The sequence below is a fragment of the Streptopelia decaocto genome (genome assembly GCF_964273445.1).
Source record: "Streptopelia decaocto genome assembly, chromosome: 1".
Classification (NCBI taxonomy): Eukaryota; Metazoa; Chordata; class Aves; order Columbiformes; family Columbidae; genus Streptopelia; species Streptopelia decaocto.
The window spans coordinates 3,666,610-3,684,341 of record NC_138663.1 but is presented as its reverse complement, the minus strand read 5'-3'; the positions used below and the strand labels follow the sequence as shown (position 1 = coordinate 3,684,341).

General features: G+C 44.8%; 1 protein-coding gene across 2 annotated transcripts in view; it reads right to left on the bottom strand.

The window, feature by feature from the left end:
• Positions 1 to 17,732, bottom strand: part of PLXNA4 (plexin A4) — a 493,956-nt gene that overhangs the window by 66,038 nt on the left and 410,186 nt on the right. For both annotated transcript variants that reach the window (XM_082068193.1, XM_082068191.1), the window contains exons 12-16: positions 16,457 to 16,647; positions 9,576 to 9,727; positions 8,813 to 8,930; positions 3,301 to 3,437; positions 1,457 to 1,624 (exon numbers count right to left, since the gene is read on the bottom strand). In XM_082068193.1, the coding sequence (XP_081924319.1) occupies positions 1,457 to 1,624; positions 3,301 to 3,437; positions 8,813 to 8,930; positions 9,576 to 9,727; positions 16,457 to 16,647 (766 nt within the window). The remainder of the gene's footprint in view (positions 1 to 1,456; positions 1,625 to 3,300; positions 3,438 to 8,812; positions 8,931 to 9,575; positions 9,728 to 16,456; positions 16,648 to 17,732) is intronic.

Sequence of the window (17,732 nt, the reverse complement as noted above, 5' to 3'; positions counted from 1 at the left end):
CTCCTGTCAGTCTTGTACCTTTTAACTGGCACTGAACTCACTTTAGTAAGGAACAGAGTAAAGCGATTTCTCATTTCACTGATAACCTGAACTCTGACTGAAAATAAAACCCCCAAATGGAAAATCCAGACACTAAAGCTCCAAGCCAAATGTGTAAAGATTCAATCCAGCTAAATCAGTAAATTCCCTCATGGTAATTAAATGCACTAATTGATTTGTGAAAACATCTTCTGGATGGGAGGTGAACTGGGGGGATTTACAAGCCTTGCTCCTAATTCCAGATACTCCAATCAGTCTGGTTTGACAGGGGAGCAAAGAGCTGCTGCGGATGAATGAGAGGTGACCAAGATTTCTTATTTTGTATCTTTTCAAGGAAATGCCAGTGAATTTAATGACTGATTTCTCTCTTCCTGAGGCCATTTCTGCAGGCTTCTGAAAGCATTTGGGTATTGGTTTGGTGCTTTCCACAACCAGGGCAAATGCTCCTCATGAACTCTCTGAATTCACCCAAGCAGCATCAATGGGGCAAAGACTAAAGGGAAGTCTAACTAGGAGGAAGGTGTTTGATAGGGCAGGGACCAGGGTTCCTTTTGTATTTCATCTCAAGAGACAGGCCTGGGGCTTTCAGGTATGATGACCAAAGAAGAAATGCTTAGTCCTAAGCCAGCAAATATATAAAAGCTGTGGAAAATGTGGGAATTACTGCTTTCAAATCCAAGGGAGATTCACTTCTCTAAACACAGTAATGACATTTATACCTGGGTTTAAGAGATCACCGCTGCCACACAAAGTTGTAGACCCAGCCCGGTGGGGCCTGAGACACAGTCATGATAAGAACCACTAGGAATAGCAGCTTTTGGGGATACAATTGCGCAGTTTAACCAGCCCCAGTGATCTGTAATGATACTCAGACAGAGCACCCTGGGGCTGGAGATAGACCCCGAGCTGCAGTAAAGAGGGAGAAAGCTTCAACGTTATGATGGAGACTTGCTGCACCTACCTTTGTAATTAAAGCATGAAGCCTCCGAGACAAGATTCTGGTGAGCTTTTTCTGTTGGATTTTGCTGCATTAAGTCAGGGAATTTTGTTCTGCTAGTGAAGACGGGATCATTGAGGTTTGGACTACACAGAGTTTGTTTGAAAAAAGGACACTGCTCCTGCCCAACCCTCACTAGACTCTGGAAATTTTGTCCTGGGCTACAAATGGCCACAGATACACATTGAGCATCCAAGGTGTGACAATGAATGCACAAGACACTGCTGGACTTTTACTCTTCCCAGAAGGAAGCCCATCAGCCCTCATGGTCTTGGGCTCTTGGAAGGAGTTCTGCACAAATCTATTTCCCAATGAACGCAATGCTTGGAAAGCACTTTTTTATATCAGGGATGAAGATGAACACACTAAGGCTGCATTAGAAAACCATGGGAAGAAGTAGAGGGTCCAAGGGATGCTCACCTGAAGATGCTCCACTCAGGCTCAATCCTCAGGATGGTTGGATCCTCCACATATTCATACTGCAACTCCTGATGTATCTTGGCCTTGTCCACTCTCACGGACACCTTCACCTTCTCGAAGCCTTCATCTGAGGCAGTGGTGTTACAGACAATGTGCTTGGTGGTTCTCCTGTGAGTAGAAGCAAGTAAATATAAACAAGACAGTGCCAGGAACAAACTAATGAGGCCACAAAGAGGCCAGACACTCTTATATCCAGTGACCTTAACCTATGCACCATGAGGTGGTGAAACTCACTGCTACAGGAATATGCTGTGAATTGCATGATGCATTTATCTGAGGAACCGACATTCTGTTTTCAGTAGTTTAAATAAATCTGAAAAAGCCAACATTTCTCAGGTCTCAGAGTGAAACCTAAACCCCAAAGGAAGTCCAAACCAGATCTCTCTCCAGAAGTATTTCTGTGTGATTAAATACCTGATGGATGTTTCCTTCCTGCCTGCAGACGTATGCATCAGCAGCTCATAAAAAAGGGGTATTTGCACCTCAGCTTTCCAGTCTGGGATAATAAAGATTACTTTTCATTATGACTGCAAACCTTCTTTAAGTGCAGTTTGCAGCGTGCCTGGGACCTTTGCATGGGAGGTGCTAATGTAGTGGGAAGCATTTTATGATTATACTCAAAGAGTATTCTGCATAAATCTTCCCTTTTGGGCAGGGCTCAAAACTAACTCCAGGTCTGAATTTTGCCTTGGCCATTACATTCCATAAAAAGCCAAAAATACAGGCTCCAAATACCCTCAGTCTCCCCAGTCTTGTGATTTGTGATGCAGCCTCATCTGATACCCCTAGAAAGGATAAATCAGGGCACATTCTTCCCTTGCAACATGGCACTCACCTTCACTGACTGCACCCTCCATGTGCTCTCCAAATTCCCCTGAAAAACCACACTCAATCCCTCCTAAAACTCCCTGGTCTCTTCAGTAAGCATCTCCAAGCAGCTGTGGTTCCCACTTGGCCTTTTAAATCACAAACTGTGATTTCACTCTCCTGAATTACAGATGTTGAATCACACCATAGTCATAGCAGGTGGCTAAGCAGGATCCCCACAGCCAGGAGAGGGAAGGGCATTGCCCCAAAACACTGGTCCCAGGTCTCCTGCGAATGAGCCTTTCTTCTGCCAAGGACTTGCTGGGAGAAATGTGCCAACTTCATCTTCAGCCTCCACCAATTTTGACAGCAGAATGTGTTGTGCTGGGTAGTTTTGAGCTGCAGGAGCCCCTGGGAATGGGATTCAGACTCATTCTCACAGGGATCAGGGGACATTCAGCAGGTAACACTGACATTAAGCCTCTCTGTACTGCAATTGAACAGGAGCCAGCCCAGAGCTGAATTGTCGTAAGCCATCCATTTCTTAGCACTGCAGGACTGTTCTGGGATAAAAGGGAGGTGTTTTAATACTTAGAACTGATGTTGTCAGATTTCCTTTGTCACCTCTGTTAAAGCAGGGACATGAAAATGAATCTTTTAAACTACATACTCCCAGAGCAAGTAGCAAAACATGGGACCGTGAAGAATTGTAGTTAAATTTGACAAGGAGCCAGGGAAAAAAGCACATCAAATACCAATCAAAAAAATGAAATAAATCCTATTCTCCCACTGCAAAACATGCACAGTAAGGTTGCACACAGTGCAGAACACAAAAGTCCCACTGCTGAATAAACATGGCCACAGGCAAAAGAGGCACTTGAGGGACAGGGTGTCTGGGCTGCAGAAGAAGTCTCCTGATGATAATTGCTCACATCTTTCAGACTCAGGCACATACAATACGGAGGAATCATCTGTACCTGTAGAAGAGGCAGGGTTGTCGTCCAAAGGTCACGATGACATTGCTGCCAGCATTGAGGTTGTTGCCTGTAATTGTCACCTGGGTGCCACCTGACACTGGCCCCCGCTTTGGCTTGAGATCAGAGAGTGTCAGAGTCTGTGAAGGCAAAGGGTCATGTTGAAAACACAGCAGAGGAGCGGAGGTACCTTCCCTCTCTCCTTTTAGTGATGGAGAGAGGTAGGCAGCTCCAGGATTTAATAACATCTTAGCTGGACTTCAGAAGATGACCATTTCCTCTGGCCAGTAGAGGAGGATGACACCAGTCCTAACATAGAAAGCCTGTTTGAATGCCAGGTTTGTTGGGGTGAGTTCAGACCTAACTCATCTGTTCTCACCTCTGCACAATCAAACCTTCCCTTGTGCCTGCTTAGGAATACTCTGTGCTTGCAAACTCAGTTCCACACCTGGAGCAGCTGAAGGCATTACGTCTGATCTCCACTGCTTGTTTGACACAGTTTAGGTGTCTTTTTGCCATCATGCAACAACATTTCCACAAGATAAACCAGGTCTTGAATGGGCTGATTGGATCTTAATGAGGACCCTCCACCTCCAGACTGTGGAGATGACGATGATCAAGTCCTGAAAAGGTTACTCTAAACCTTATTGATCTGACAAGGGAACAAAACCAGCTGTAAAAGTCCAGAGAGATGCCTGAAAACTCCCCTTGTGCTCATGGGCTTTTTGCCTGGGAGGGAGGAGAGATGTTCAGCAGAGCCGCTGAGCTCATGTTTTGTGTCTCCCACATTCCCACCACATAACTCCAAATCTTTCTTTTTCTCTTATCGGACTTGGATGCTGAGACAGTCTAGTACGTCATGAATGTCCTGCACTGGTACAGCGCGGGGTGCTTGTGTTGAGGTGTACTCTGAAATACTGCAGCCACAAAAGGAACATTGTCCAGACAAACCCATTTTTTTTCCTGCTTCTGCTGGTTTTCTAAGCCTCTTTTCCAAACATAACACAGCGCAGTGTTAATAGATCAAAAAGGGGCACAACTCCTTGAGGGGTCTCAAATCTCAAACCTTTTTTTCTTACCCTCCTGCTCTCCCTTCTTCCCAAAAGCGAGATAAAATACTTGCACTCTGAAGGCACACATCACCCTGTTACCACAATGGAGAGAGGAGACATTCATTTTTCAGGGAGAAATTTGGAGTTACAGTTTATTCTTTCATTTGCATTTTAATAGAAAAACTTTCCACTCAGTCCCAAGTGAAAAGCTACTATATGCATTTAAATGAAGATTATTTTTTTCCCCCTCTCTTTAAGAATGACACAAATGCTTGAAGTTCTCCTCAGCTCCTCTGAACCAGCAGGTACATCATGCAGTTACCTTATTGAGCTTTAGAGACCATTAATCCATGTTTATAAAACCACCTGACACACACCGCAGCTCCCACTTTCACACACGCAGGGTGTCCCTGTAACACTCTGGTTAATCATTTTGAAAATCAGCAGCAAGGTTTCCACTCTGCTTTTGTTCAAAATGAAGCTACTGCTTGGAGAAAGAGCTGAACATGAAAATCTGACATATAGCTCAGCAGAAAAATCTATAGTCAGAGCTGGACAATTCTTGTGTTTAAACTTGAATGGTTTTGAAACGATGGGTTGGTAATTGTTTTGCCTCAAGGAGTCCCTTCCCTATTAATTGCTGAAGATTGGGAGGGTATATGAAAAGAAAGAAGAAATTAAGAAACAACAAATGCCCTGTTTCTTTATACTTTTCTGGGAATATTCTCTAACGGCCGTTTTTGGGATAAAAGATGCAAGAAGAATATGTAGATGCAAAAGACGCATTTCACTATGTAGTGCTCCTCTATTTTTAGGATACTGCCTCACGACATGACGACAACTCCTCTTTAATCTCTCACTGATGACCACTTACACCAGTGTAAATTAGTGCTGACCATGATGACTGCTGCCCAGTGGTGACTTCCCAGGTGGGAGAAAACGGGTTGAGAATGGCCAACTTAGTGCACGTAACCTCCACTACAGCACCACAATAGCAGCTGCTTTACAAACCAGAGAGAACAGATCTGTGGTCCTCAGCACAGGACACACAGGGACCTGCTGGAGAGGGGCCAGAGGAGCCACAGAAATGATGCGAGGCTGGAACAGCTCTGCTGGGAGGACAGGCTGAGAGAGTTGGGGTGTTCAGCCTGGAGAAGAGAACCTCCAGGGAGACCTTACTGTGGCCTTTCAGTGCTTAAAAGGGGCCTGTAAGAAAGATGGGGACAGACGTTTTAGCAGGGTCTGTTGTGGTAGGACAAAGGGTAATGGTTTTAAACTAAAGGAGGGGAGATTCAGGCCAGACATGAAGAAGAAATTTTTTACAATGAGGGTGGTAAAACACTGGCCCAGGTTGGCCAGAGAAGTGGTGGATGCCCCATCCCTGGATATATCCCAGTCTGAGCTGGATGGGGCCCTGAGCAACCTGAGCTGGTGAAGATGTTCCTGCTCATGGCAGGGGTGGCACTGGATGAGCTTTGAAGGTCCCTATCAATCCAAATTATTCTATGATACGAGTTAAAAAAACAATGCCCTTGTCCCACTCCTGGATGGGTTTCCTGCCCTCTCCCCAGAGGCAGATAAACTGGCCATGCCCTTTTGAGGGTCCTGGCAGACCAGAACTGCACCAGCGACGTTCCTTGGCAATGCATTGCTGTGTCTCGTGCCAGTCTTACAAAAGGGTTTGTGGCTAAGCTTTCGCAGTTAAGATAAGCCATTAATTATTCACAGTGGTCTTCATAAATATTGCATGGCATGTTTGCAGTAAAACTCAGCCTCCAGACTGTTTACCATTTCCTTGCTGGTGAAAGATGATGGAAAATGCAAGGGTGCTCTAGTGGATTTGTAATAGGCTAAAGTGGACAGTGACAATGAAGGAAAGAGGCCAGGAATTCTATACCTTTCTAGATCCTTGCCTACTTTCCTCTGCTTCCCAACCCTTTACTTTTCTCCAGGACCTCCTCTACACAGGCTGTCCACAGAGAAACTGCCACCAGAGCTTTGGATAAACTGACCTCATGGTGTGTGTCAAGACCTTGGTTCCCACTTCATTCCTTCTGGGGACAAGGGCAGAGCAAGAAGTGACTCAGACGCAGCTTGTGCACCTGGGTTTCCTTTCTATATGTTCAACAGCAACAGCAGGAGGGGAAAGATAGAAGGGAAACCAGTTGCAAATGCTCTCCTGGGACAAGGATTTTAGGAGCAGACCCAGAAGGGATGCAGTCAGAGTACCCGACATCACCTGCACTGAGCCATAAATATCCAAAGACAGAATAAAAGCAAACTTGCTCCAGCATCTGAATTGAAACGTGAAGGGAATTTTTTTTTGATTGAAAGACCATGGCAATAATCATCACAACAAAATGAATAACTTTAAAAAAATAATTTTCATTTAGATCATCATAAATTTCATTTTAATCTGCAGCCAAATGTTTTGTTTCCCTTTTGGCTTATTTAACTCTCTAAAGCAATTTGCATTTTTGATCACAGATGAGCTTAAACTACCAGCATTTTGAATTTAAAAGTTCTGGTTAGAAATGTGGATAAGAACTGTTCTAGCATCTCTAAACTGAGCTACCTATTTTTTTTTAAACACTGAAATTAAATACTCTGTTGAATTCAAAATATCACCTCTTCCAATTCTTGCAGGAGACGGGAAGGCTGAACCTACTGGCCAAATTTGACCCTGTTTCACTTCAAACCTTTTGAAATCAAATTTTCCAGAGGATTTACTGTGTGCCAGAAAGTGACGCTTATCTCACATGCAATGCCCTTTCTTAGTTTTCAAACATCTTCCTTCCCTTAAAGCTGACACCCACCACTGCAGGACGCCAAAGCATGTTATGATGCCCGCAATAACATCTCTACCTTCCTGGCAGAAGCATCGGAGGTAGCCAAGCTGCTCCAAGAAAAACAGCTCCCGCTATGAAAGCAACAGACACAGGAGAGGGCTTATGATGGGCAGACTGAAGACCACCTGTATTTTTTTCTGTCTAGCACAAAGGTATCAAGGTATTGAGCAGAGAAAACCCTGTTGACTTCACGCTCATGCACAGCTGGGATAGCTGGCAGCTGGAAAGCCAGCAAGCGGAGGGAAAAGCTGTCATAGACGGACACGGATGATGGGAGTTGGACAGTAATTCCAAGAGTAGCAAAGGTGACACGCTGAAGTGTAATGTCCTGGAAAGAGCCCTTCTGTCTGCCTGGCGGGGGCTGTCCCTCAAGGTGTTTCTTTGCCCCTGCCACCATAGCACCTGAGTGACATCAGAAAATACAGAGAACAGAGAAATTTCTGTAGCTCAAAGGGGAAATCTGAGAGATTTGCATTCATTACTAGTTGCTTTTTACCATTAAAAAATGCTCAGGCATGTGAGTAATTTCAGAAAAGACCCATTCCCTTGCAGGAGTCAAGAGCTTTTGATGGGAACAAAGAGACCTTCTCACCTCAAATCTGCACAGATCAAGGTGAAGCAACATTTGCTTGTCCCCAGCAAGGGGCCTTAGAGGAATAAGCAGGTCTCTTGGACAAGGAGCATCAGTAGAAATGGGGAAAGTGAAGCAAAAAAACAAGTCACGTGTGCAATGTGTTGGGCTCTGCACAACTCTTCATCAGGAAAGTAAGAGTCTTGCACCAGCAGCAGTGCAGAATCAGTCCCAGAGCCCCTCTGACTCCTGATGTCCCAGACAGAGGGTGTAAAAAGCCAATTTGCCACCTTCAGTGGTCTCTCTAAAAAGAGGAGCGTGGCACATTGCTGACTCCAGACCACTCCCTAAGGGTAGTCACCTGCAACAGGAATAATCCCTTCCCTTTTCTTCTTTGGAGCATGTACTGGGCTCTGGTGAGGCAGCACCTTTGTGTCCCCGGGCTTGAGCAGGGCAGCTCTGCCATCAGTGCTGGGGACCAGAGAGAATGGAGGAGGTGATGGGGAGACAGGTGATGATGATACCCTGGGGAGATCCAAGAGCGAGGAGGAAGAAACCCCACCATGAACATCACATGCCTCCTGCTGAAGACCTCAGGGTGGTAATGACTTGTGGCAACTGCCATGTTTCTGCTGTAGGACACTGGTGCCTTCAACTGAAGGGATGCTAGCAGAGTGAGCATCCCACCCAGGAAAAGTAAGATATTAGGAAAGCTTTTTTCTTTTTTAAGCCCTTTTTTCTTTCCTCTATAGCACTTTTAACTATTAATGAGGATTTTCTGTACTAATTTGGAGCATGGCTGTATGTAATGAAAATGGACTAATAATTTGGACTATTATTAGATTGTTAAAACATTAATAAGACAAGTTATTTTTGCTCATAACAAGATTTTGAAAGGAAATGGATGGAACAACTTGGTGTGCTCAGAACAGCAGTGGAAAGAAAAGAAGCTGAGTATGACCAAAGGCAATGAACAGATGAATCAAAGGGAACTAGGGCCTGAGGAACTTCAGGCCCAAGGAGAACTTCTCACAGGAGCTTACCATAAAGTAGTAGAGCTGTGAAGACCTGGCCATGAACTCTGGTTTGCATTCGGCCACGCAGATTTCCACAAATCCAGCATGCTGGCTGGGCTTGGCCTCCCCCATTTCACATACTATCCTGTGGAGAAAACAAGAATCAGAACGAAAGTTTGAGGGGTGGTTTGGTGGTGTGAATGAGACGAAGTTGGAGCAAACAGCCCACACTGCTGGGAGATGGACTGCAGTCTCAATCCATCCTCATCTTTCCAATCCAAGATCCACATTGTGGAGTAATTCTTTTAAAGACTGATGGCTTTTGGCTGGTGGCACCTGGTGGCACAAATGCTCAGCTGGTGCAAATCAACATAGCTTCACTTCAATATACAGACAAATACTGGGCTGAGGTCTGACCCCAGGGGGTCTCTGTCCTCCAGCCTTGCATGGTGGACAGATTTATAGTTGTAAAGCTTAATGATCACTCCTGTGTGGGATAAGCTGTTTCTCAGGACTGCTGTCCCACAAACTGGAATTGAACACTCTTCTGGTGGCTATTATGTGAAAGACAAAATATAATTTTAGGGTATATGCCATGAGGACCACCTAAATATGCAATTCAAATTCAGTAATAAATGGATTATTAGCTCCTGAGCTGCAGGTGAGGAACGGCCTCTTCCATTCTTCACTTCCAAGGCTGAGTGAAATGGACTTCTCAGAAGACCCTACAGGTTGCAAGGACTGTTATCAGATGTGCTGTGGCCCAGTGTCTGCCACACACCCAACTTACTGCTCTGCTGGGATGTACCCTTCCACCAGCGGCTTGCATTCTACTCCGGCCACTTTGACGTGAGATGCAATATCTCTGAACTCCAGCCCCAGATTCTCCCCACGGATGGTCACTTTGGTCCCTCCTTCACGAGGGCCTGTCACTGGGTTGATCTGCAGAAACAAGACAAGAAAAGGGAAGATAATCACACCACCTGTGTAAAGACATTTAGCATCCTCTCGTGTGAAAGAAGAGGCATATCATGTCTCTGTGACCACTTAGAGACACTCATAATTATGCTAAACAACTGAGGAAGCAAGCCTAGTCCAGATACATCACTAAGGACTACCTCCCTGCAAATATATCACACATGCATCAACCTCAGAGTATCCAGAATTCTGCCCCAGATCTCTTCTACTCTATCTTGACTATTTGCAAAATAACTGGAAATGAATAGGAGATGGCTTCTGGTAGTGCAGGTGAGCTCCGCGCTTTAAAGACATTTGTCATGGAAAGCCAGGAGTGGAAATAAATGGGAGAAAGAAAAAGAAAAGGACACAAATGGCTTCATCCAGTCACTTCAAATCCTAAATTCCCCGCCCAAAGCACAAGGAGATTTTGATCTGTTCCGGAGGTAGATATTGATCATGCATCACAAACTCAGCTGAAAATGTCCAGAGTTGGAAGGGACCCACAATGATCATCAAGTCCAACTCCTGTCCCTGCACAGGACAACCCCACAGTTCACACCGTGTGTCTGAGGACGTTGTCCAGTCTCTTCTTGAACACTGTCAGGCTTAGGGCCGTGACACCTCCCTGGGGAGCCTGTTCCAGTGTCCAGCACCTCTGGGTGAAGAACCTTCCTCATGTCCAACTGACCCTCCCCTGGCACATCTTCCTGCCATTCCCTCGGGTTTTGTCACTGGTCACCAAAGAGAAGAGCTCAGCCCTGTCCTCCTGCTCCCCTTGTGATGAAGCTGCAGCCCCATGAGCTCTGCCCTCAGTCTCCTCTTCTCCAGGTTGAACAAACTAAGCGATTTTAGCCACTCCTCATATGGCTTCCCCTCCAAACCTTTCACCAACTTTGTAGCCTCTTCTGGACACTCTCCATTGGCTTTATATCCCCTTTATATCCTTTTTATACTGTGGCACCCAAAACTGCATACAGTGCTCCAGATGAGGTCACACCAGTGCAGAGCAGTAGGATTGCTACGTCTTGCTCAGCAGCCGTTGTTCTGGGCAGAAGAGCCAAAGCACCACTAGGACTCCAGAGCTCACTTCTCCATCCCATTGCAGAGCCTCACCCTCAATCCAGAGTTGTCCAACCTTCTGCGACATTTCTGGCCCATGCAAAGGGGACATGTCCATGGAAAAACATTCTGTATTGCATCCGTCACCCTTGTTCAGAGCCAGGTGGAAATTAGCACTGGAGTTGTCTCCTCAACATTGAAACAACACTGAAATCATGGTGTTGGCCCTTAATTATCCCAGTTCCGCCCTTCCAATTAGTCAGCATGCCCAAATGCTTTGCCATAGAACTGATTAGTTGAAAGTGTTTCAAATGTTGCTTTCAAAGGGTGTTCCCTGCTGCCCACTCAGCATGCCATGGTTGCCATCTGCCAGCGTTGGCTGTGAAGAAGGGGGAATTCCCTGTCTGAGGTCCCTACCCACTGGACGATGGCTCTGCCAACTGGGAATCTAGGGCTGGCAGTCATACCCTTGCTTAGCAGTCGGACTGGCAGGGAATGTCGAGGCACTGGCACGAACAGGGCTGCTCTTGACTGCTTCCCAGCATGAAGTCTGGCACCAAAGTTTGCCTAATTTCCACCCAGAGGCCAATTTTTAGAAGGTCAATCTTTAGTAAAAGGAAAAGAATCACAGAATGTGACCCCGACACCTCTAGGGAATATTTTATTTTAGGATAAAATGCATAGATGAGGTTCTTAGGGACATGATTTAGTGACAGTGTTGGGTTAACAGTTGGACTTGATGATCTTGAGGGTCTTTTCCAACCAAAATGATTCAATGATTCTATGATTTAATTTTAGGTGCTATGAACCACCTTCTGAAGAAAATATGCCTTTGCTCTGACTCTACAGAGAACCTGCAGGGGTTAAAATTTTAATAGTATTAAATTATCACAGACAAGTGCTTGGACCTGTAGGGTTGTGTAGCGTAGACACAACCTCTGCAGCACAAGACCCCTCATGATGGCCTGGTGTCAGGTCCAAAAAACAGACAAATGTCACTTGAACCAATGAAATCAGAACTATGGCAGGCTTATTTCTACTCCAAAAGTCAATAAGATGCTTACGTCCTACAAAGAAAATAGCACAAAATTCATAAATCTGACAGGTGAGATGATTATTTCTCTTGTCTGGAGATTTCACCTTTGGATGGTCTGTGGTGATGAGATTGATAGACAAGTAGAAAATGGATAAAAAGTGAAAGAAAGAGAGAGGTATTTGTGATTACCTTCCAGGAAATGAGGAAAGTATCTTAAAAATGAGAAAGAAAATGGAATTTCTTTTCCAGGAGAAACTAATGCTGATTGTCTCAGTTGGGGACTCAACGTTCAAAATTTGAACTATTTTCTAAAAATAGCAATTCCAAAATATGCTTATTCTGAACCATTAATAAATATTTGTTCAAGTAAAGTTTTTTTGTTTGAAATATTTTGCTGATGTCAGTTAATTCTCTGCTGATAAAACACTTTATATGAATGCAAACTAATATGTACTCAAAATGACAAAAGAAAGATAAACTAAAATTACCATATTTCAGTTTATTTCCTTATGTATTAGATGCATTTTATAAGAGAACTGAGTTCTCCGTGAAATATTTTGGTTCTGTTTCATGGTATTAAACTTGCTATCAAGTGGTTTTCACTTGTTCTAGTAAGGTGGGTGTCTAGCAAGGCAAGTCTGTGGTTAATTAGGGCTCATCTATGCTTGAAAGAACTTGCCAGCATGGGAAATACATCTCACAGCAGGTCAAAAGAGGACTTTTTTTTTCTCATATGACTAATGTCATTACCCTGAATAAAAGAAGGTGTAGTGGTGAAAAGGAATATCTTCCTAGAAAAGTCCTTTTCTTTAGAACTAGGGGTGAATTTGAGACAAAAGTTTCACTGCAGAAGTGACCAAAAACCTCGATGGAAACATTCTCATTCTCCTTCTGTCTCTGTCTAAAGCACCAGATTCTTAAAAATTCTTGCTGTGGCGCAAAAAAGCATCACCGAGAAACTTCCCAGATTGAAACCAGCACAGCACCTCTGAACCTCACCCTGTGCCGTTTTAATTTGTAAAGTCCAGCTTCAAAACCACTTATTTCCTTAAAACAGGAAGGTCTGGGATTCTCCCAGGAGCATGTGGGAGATTCTTTAACCCCAACCCATGGCATTCCCACAGAAGTTTAAATGTTACTGTGTTGTTTTCACAGTGAAAGAAAAGGACCCTGTTTCTATTTCAGGTGCAAAAATGTGGAACAAGACCTGTCAGTTTTGGAGAGGAATACCCAAGTAAGGAAAGAAAAGCTTCCAGGAAATCTCTGCTTTCTCTTGCAGACCCAGAGCTGTGACACTACATCAGAATTTATGCCTTCTGCTCGTATCAGCCTAATGCTACAGCTTGTCATGCTGAAAGGAGGGTTTGTGGCTCAGTGGGTCTTCAAATGATAAAATCATAGGACTGTTTGGGTTGAAGGGACCCTCAAAGCTCATCCAGTCCCACCCCTGCCATGAGCAGGAACATCTTCACCAGCTCAGGTTGCTCAGAGCCCCGTCCAGCCTGGCCTGGGATGTCTCCAGGGATGGTTCATCCACCACCTCTCTGGGGAACCTGGGCCAGGCTCTCACCACCCTCATTGTAAAAAATTTCCTCATCATGTCTAGCCTGAATCTCCCCTCCTTTAGTTTAAAATCATGACCCCTTGTCCTATCACAATAGACCCCATTAAAAGTCTGTCCTCATCTTTCTTACAGGCCCCTTTTAAGCACTGAAAGGCTACAATAAGGTCTCCCCAGAGCTTCTCTTCCCCAGCTGAACACCCCAACTCTCTCAGCCTGTCCTCCCAGCAGAGCTGTTCCAGCATCGGATCATTCCTGGGGCTCCTCTGGCCCCTCTCCAGCAGGTCCATGTGTGTCCTGTGCTGAGGACCCAGAGCTGGACCAGCACTGCAGGGGGGTGTCACCAGAGTGGAGCAGAGGGGCAGAATCACCTCCCTCCACCTGCTGCCCACGCTCCCTGTGATGAAGCCCAGGGTACCATTTGCCTTCTGGATTGCAAGAGCACATTGATTAAATCCTTTAATTTCACTGAGTGGCAGTATAAATGCAGGAGCTAGTAAGTACATACAGGTTATGGGAAGCTCTGTGCTGGGTGCTTGTGTGTGCCTGTGCAAGTGTGAGTACACATGTTGTTTCTCCCCCTTCGCCTGCACAGATATTACACTGGCTCCTCGCCAGGATATACGTGCTCTTACCAACCACTCCAGACCTACCATTAGCTGCAATATAGATCCAGTCACTTGAGATTACTTCCATGCTAATGGCTCAGAAAGCAGACTTTACAAGAGCTACTTATGATTGCACCAGACAGTTGGAATATTTCATGAGCGAATATTGCAATGATCTGTTCGAGCTTTGGGAGCTGTTGGAGCAAATAGCAGAAGAATTAGAAGTACATCTCTTCTGGAGCTGTAGGGTGGAGAGTGAGTGCTTTGCACTTTATAAAGAGACTGTAGATGAAGGGTTGGGGTCAAAGCCTGGCAGAAAAATGTAGATGGGCTTTCAGAACGCCATGCTACTGCATGGTCATGTCTTTGTATTATCGACTTCTGCTTTAGTTGGTCATCCATTAGCTTCCCAATACCAAATTCTATGAATCTATGCAAAATTTCTGAATCTTTCATAAGCTTTGAGAATCTGAAAAGATTAAAAAAACTTTCCCTCAGCTCCCAATAATTTTCAATGCCTCAAATCTGAGCTTTCAGATGTACTTGCTGTCTTGAGTTTGGTTTCAGAGGTTCAGGTGAGTCCAAAATTACCAGCCCTGAATAACTCTAAGTGCAGTGATCTCCATGATGGAAACATCAGAATGAGCCTGGTGCTCCAGCACCCACCTGAGTGAGTAGTTCGGGGATTAATGAATAACAGGAAGACAGATGAAAACACAGTGAGAAAGGTTCCTTTCAGTGGCATCTAGGAAAAAGAGATTTTACCCAGCCTTTGCTTTCACAAAAACTCTGGTGCATGGACATTAGCTTAGGGCTTGTCCATAACACCCACACTTTTTGATTCTTAAGTGAATGCAATTGAAAAAGTCTGCTTTTCTTCTTCCTTCCTTCCTTCCTTCCTTCCTTCCTTCCTTCCTTCCTTCCTTCCTTCCTTCCTTCCTTCCTTCCTTCCTTCCTTCCTTCCTTCCTTCCTTCCTTCCTTCCTTCCTTCCTTCCTTCCTTCCTTCCTTCCTTTCCTTTCTTTCTTTTCTTTTCTTTTCTTTTCTTTTCTTTTCTTTTCTTTTCTTTTCTTTTCTTTTCTTTTCTTTTCTTTTCTTTTCTTTTCTTTTCTTTTCTTTTCTTTTCTTTTCTTTTCTTTTCTTTTCTTTTCTTTTCTTTTCTTTTCTTTTCTTTTCTTTTTCATAAAATAACCCACATAATTATTCAAATTAAACCACAACTGTGTAGGCTGGATTTTCTTCCTTTGCATTTCCCTGTATCTTTTATGTCTCATTTTCCTCCTTACTTTTCTCATTTGCAAAATAAGCCTCTAACCACCCTGAAAGGGTGCTCGTGTTAACTAAGGCATGGTGACCGAGAAATGCTTAAGGCAGGATGTAGTTGGTAGAGAAGGAGCCCTCATTTCTGAGGCTCAGATCTGTCCTGCTGCCTACCCTGTGACCCTGAAAATGGTGCTCATCATTATGGCAAGGGCATCCTAAGACAGCAGACAAAAATCACTGTAGATGAGCCTTGATTTTTCTCCTCTGGCTTCTTTCTCTTCCTCTGCTCCCTCAATGTTTTTTCTATTATCTTATCTCCCCTTTGTACTGTTGCCCCAGCTCTTCCTTTGACCCAGTCAACACATTCAATAGGAAACCTTCTAAAGAACACACAGCTGCTGCAGGTCCTTCCCCCCAACCTTGCCCTCATACTCTCATAATGGGACTGTTACAACCTTCATTTAGTCCAGGCTTCATTCTATCTCTTCTTGAGCCTTCAGAGGGGGAAAGCAACAACTCTACAGGGCTCTGTTTGCTTTATGGGGACTTCCTTCACCACGCAAAGTCAGCCAGGCAAACAGAAAAGCATTATTCTGCTGGAGTCAGTGGAGTCTTCTTTCTTTCTGCACATTGACTTTGTCCATGTCATGCTATCAGCATGCATGAACTACAACCTGACCTCTTCCTTGACCTTCTGTCAGCAAAGCTCAAAACACTCTGGGACCACTCAATGTCTTCTCAACCAGGTTAGTTTCAAGAGACACTTGGGCTCATTTGATTACCCTCACATCATCCCTTTGAGATGCCCCAGAGCATCTTGTCTCACCTTCAGCTGCTCCTAAAGGCTTCATGTCACATCTGCGAGCCCTGTGTGGGCAGCTCAGATGTTCCGCAGTTCCTCAGACTGCGCTAGTAAATCTTGTTTGTGCAACTGATTCATGTCCACGTTGACTTTGGTGGAAACTCTGACATGCTGCTCTTCCCTTTGTTGTAGACACCTGAAGTTGTATGCCTACCTTTGAAGTGCACCATGGCCTCCCATCCCCAGGTTCCCTGAGGCTTTCCCTGACCTAGCAGAACTCAGTCTTGACCTTCCCCTCATCAACTCAAAGACACATCACAAAAATAAACCAAGGAAAAGGTACGAGAGGGAATACTCCAGCTTCTTGCAAATCCATGACTTACATCTGTGATCTTGGGGTTGGTGCATTTGCCCTTGGTGCTGGACAACTCCAACCACTGACTGTCCTGAACCGGGCAGTGTTGCTTCAGCGTGCACTGGTTCTGCCCCTCGCACCAGCCACACTCGAAGTCTGGGTCGGCTTTCAGGCAGAGTCCACAGCTGTCCCGCATGGCCCCGCACTTGTACAGGTGAACTGGAGGGACAGGAAAACAGAGAGGACCTGAGAGACACAGAGACAGCATGGGAGAGCGGTGGGATGCCAGAGGGCAGAATGAGAAGCGAGAGAGGGGAAGGTGTCCTGGGCTCCTCATCCCAGGAGATGGATGGGACCTCTCCAGGGGGGTAAATAATGGGAGGGAAGAAAATGCTTACATCCTTCTTTAAATAAACTAGACTTGTCAGAGCTCATCCCTCATGCAAGGTATTTTGGAAGCTGAGGGCAGAAGAAAGGTTGCTGCCCTCAATAAGGTGATGGGTTGCAAGCAGGAGGTTTGGAGGAAAAGTGCTTAAGAAGTGACTGAGCCTCAGTCCCTTCCTTTTCAGAGTCAGTCTGAATGCCACGTATTGACACCTATAGCCAGCCTCAGCCTCCGATCTTCATCCTAGAATGAATTTCTAGACCTCGTCTACCCACAGCTTAAACTTGGGGATTTGTCTGGTGTGAAACTACGGAGAACTGGGTGCTAAAGTGATACTGCTCACGTTTTTCCCTTAACAGAAATCCTAAGAAAAACTAGTAAATCGACAATGGTTCTCTATGAGGCTGAATCCAGGGATTCACAACCAGCCTTTCCCCCTTCTTCTGCTTCAGAAATTCAGTTTGCCTTACACTTTGAAATACTAAGTTGATCCTCCTGTAATAGAGACAGCAATGATTAATGCTTAGCTGCTTCTTGGGCTAAGTGATTAGAAGCAATCAAAGCTTTTTTTTTTTTCCCAAATAAAGCCTGAAAACATTGAAGTCCTCCTACAAAATAAGATTATGTTATTTATTCTGATTTTACAGATGTGTAAATTGAGGCTTGGGTTGCACAGGGGGCTGATAGCACAAGTCTCCTCCCTGAAGATGAAGGTGGCAGAATTTAGGCCTTCAGACTTGCTTTTTTTTTTCTGAATTTGTGGGGGTGTTGTTGGATTTCTTTGTGAGACTGGGGATTTTTCTTTTGTGCTTCTGCTTTGCTGTGTCAGTAGGTGACTAAAGTCTTGTCTCTGGTTATTGCTATACACAATCCCAAAGCTCAAAGGCTTTGGATATGTGTGTTGAAAAGCTCTGGCTGT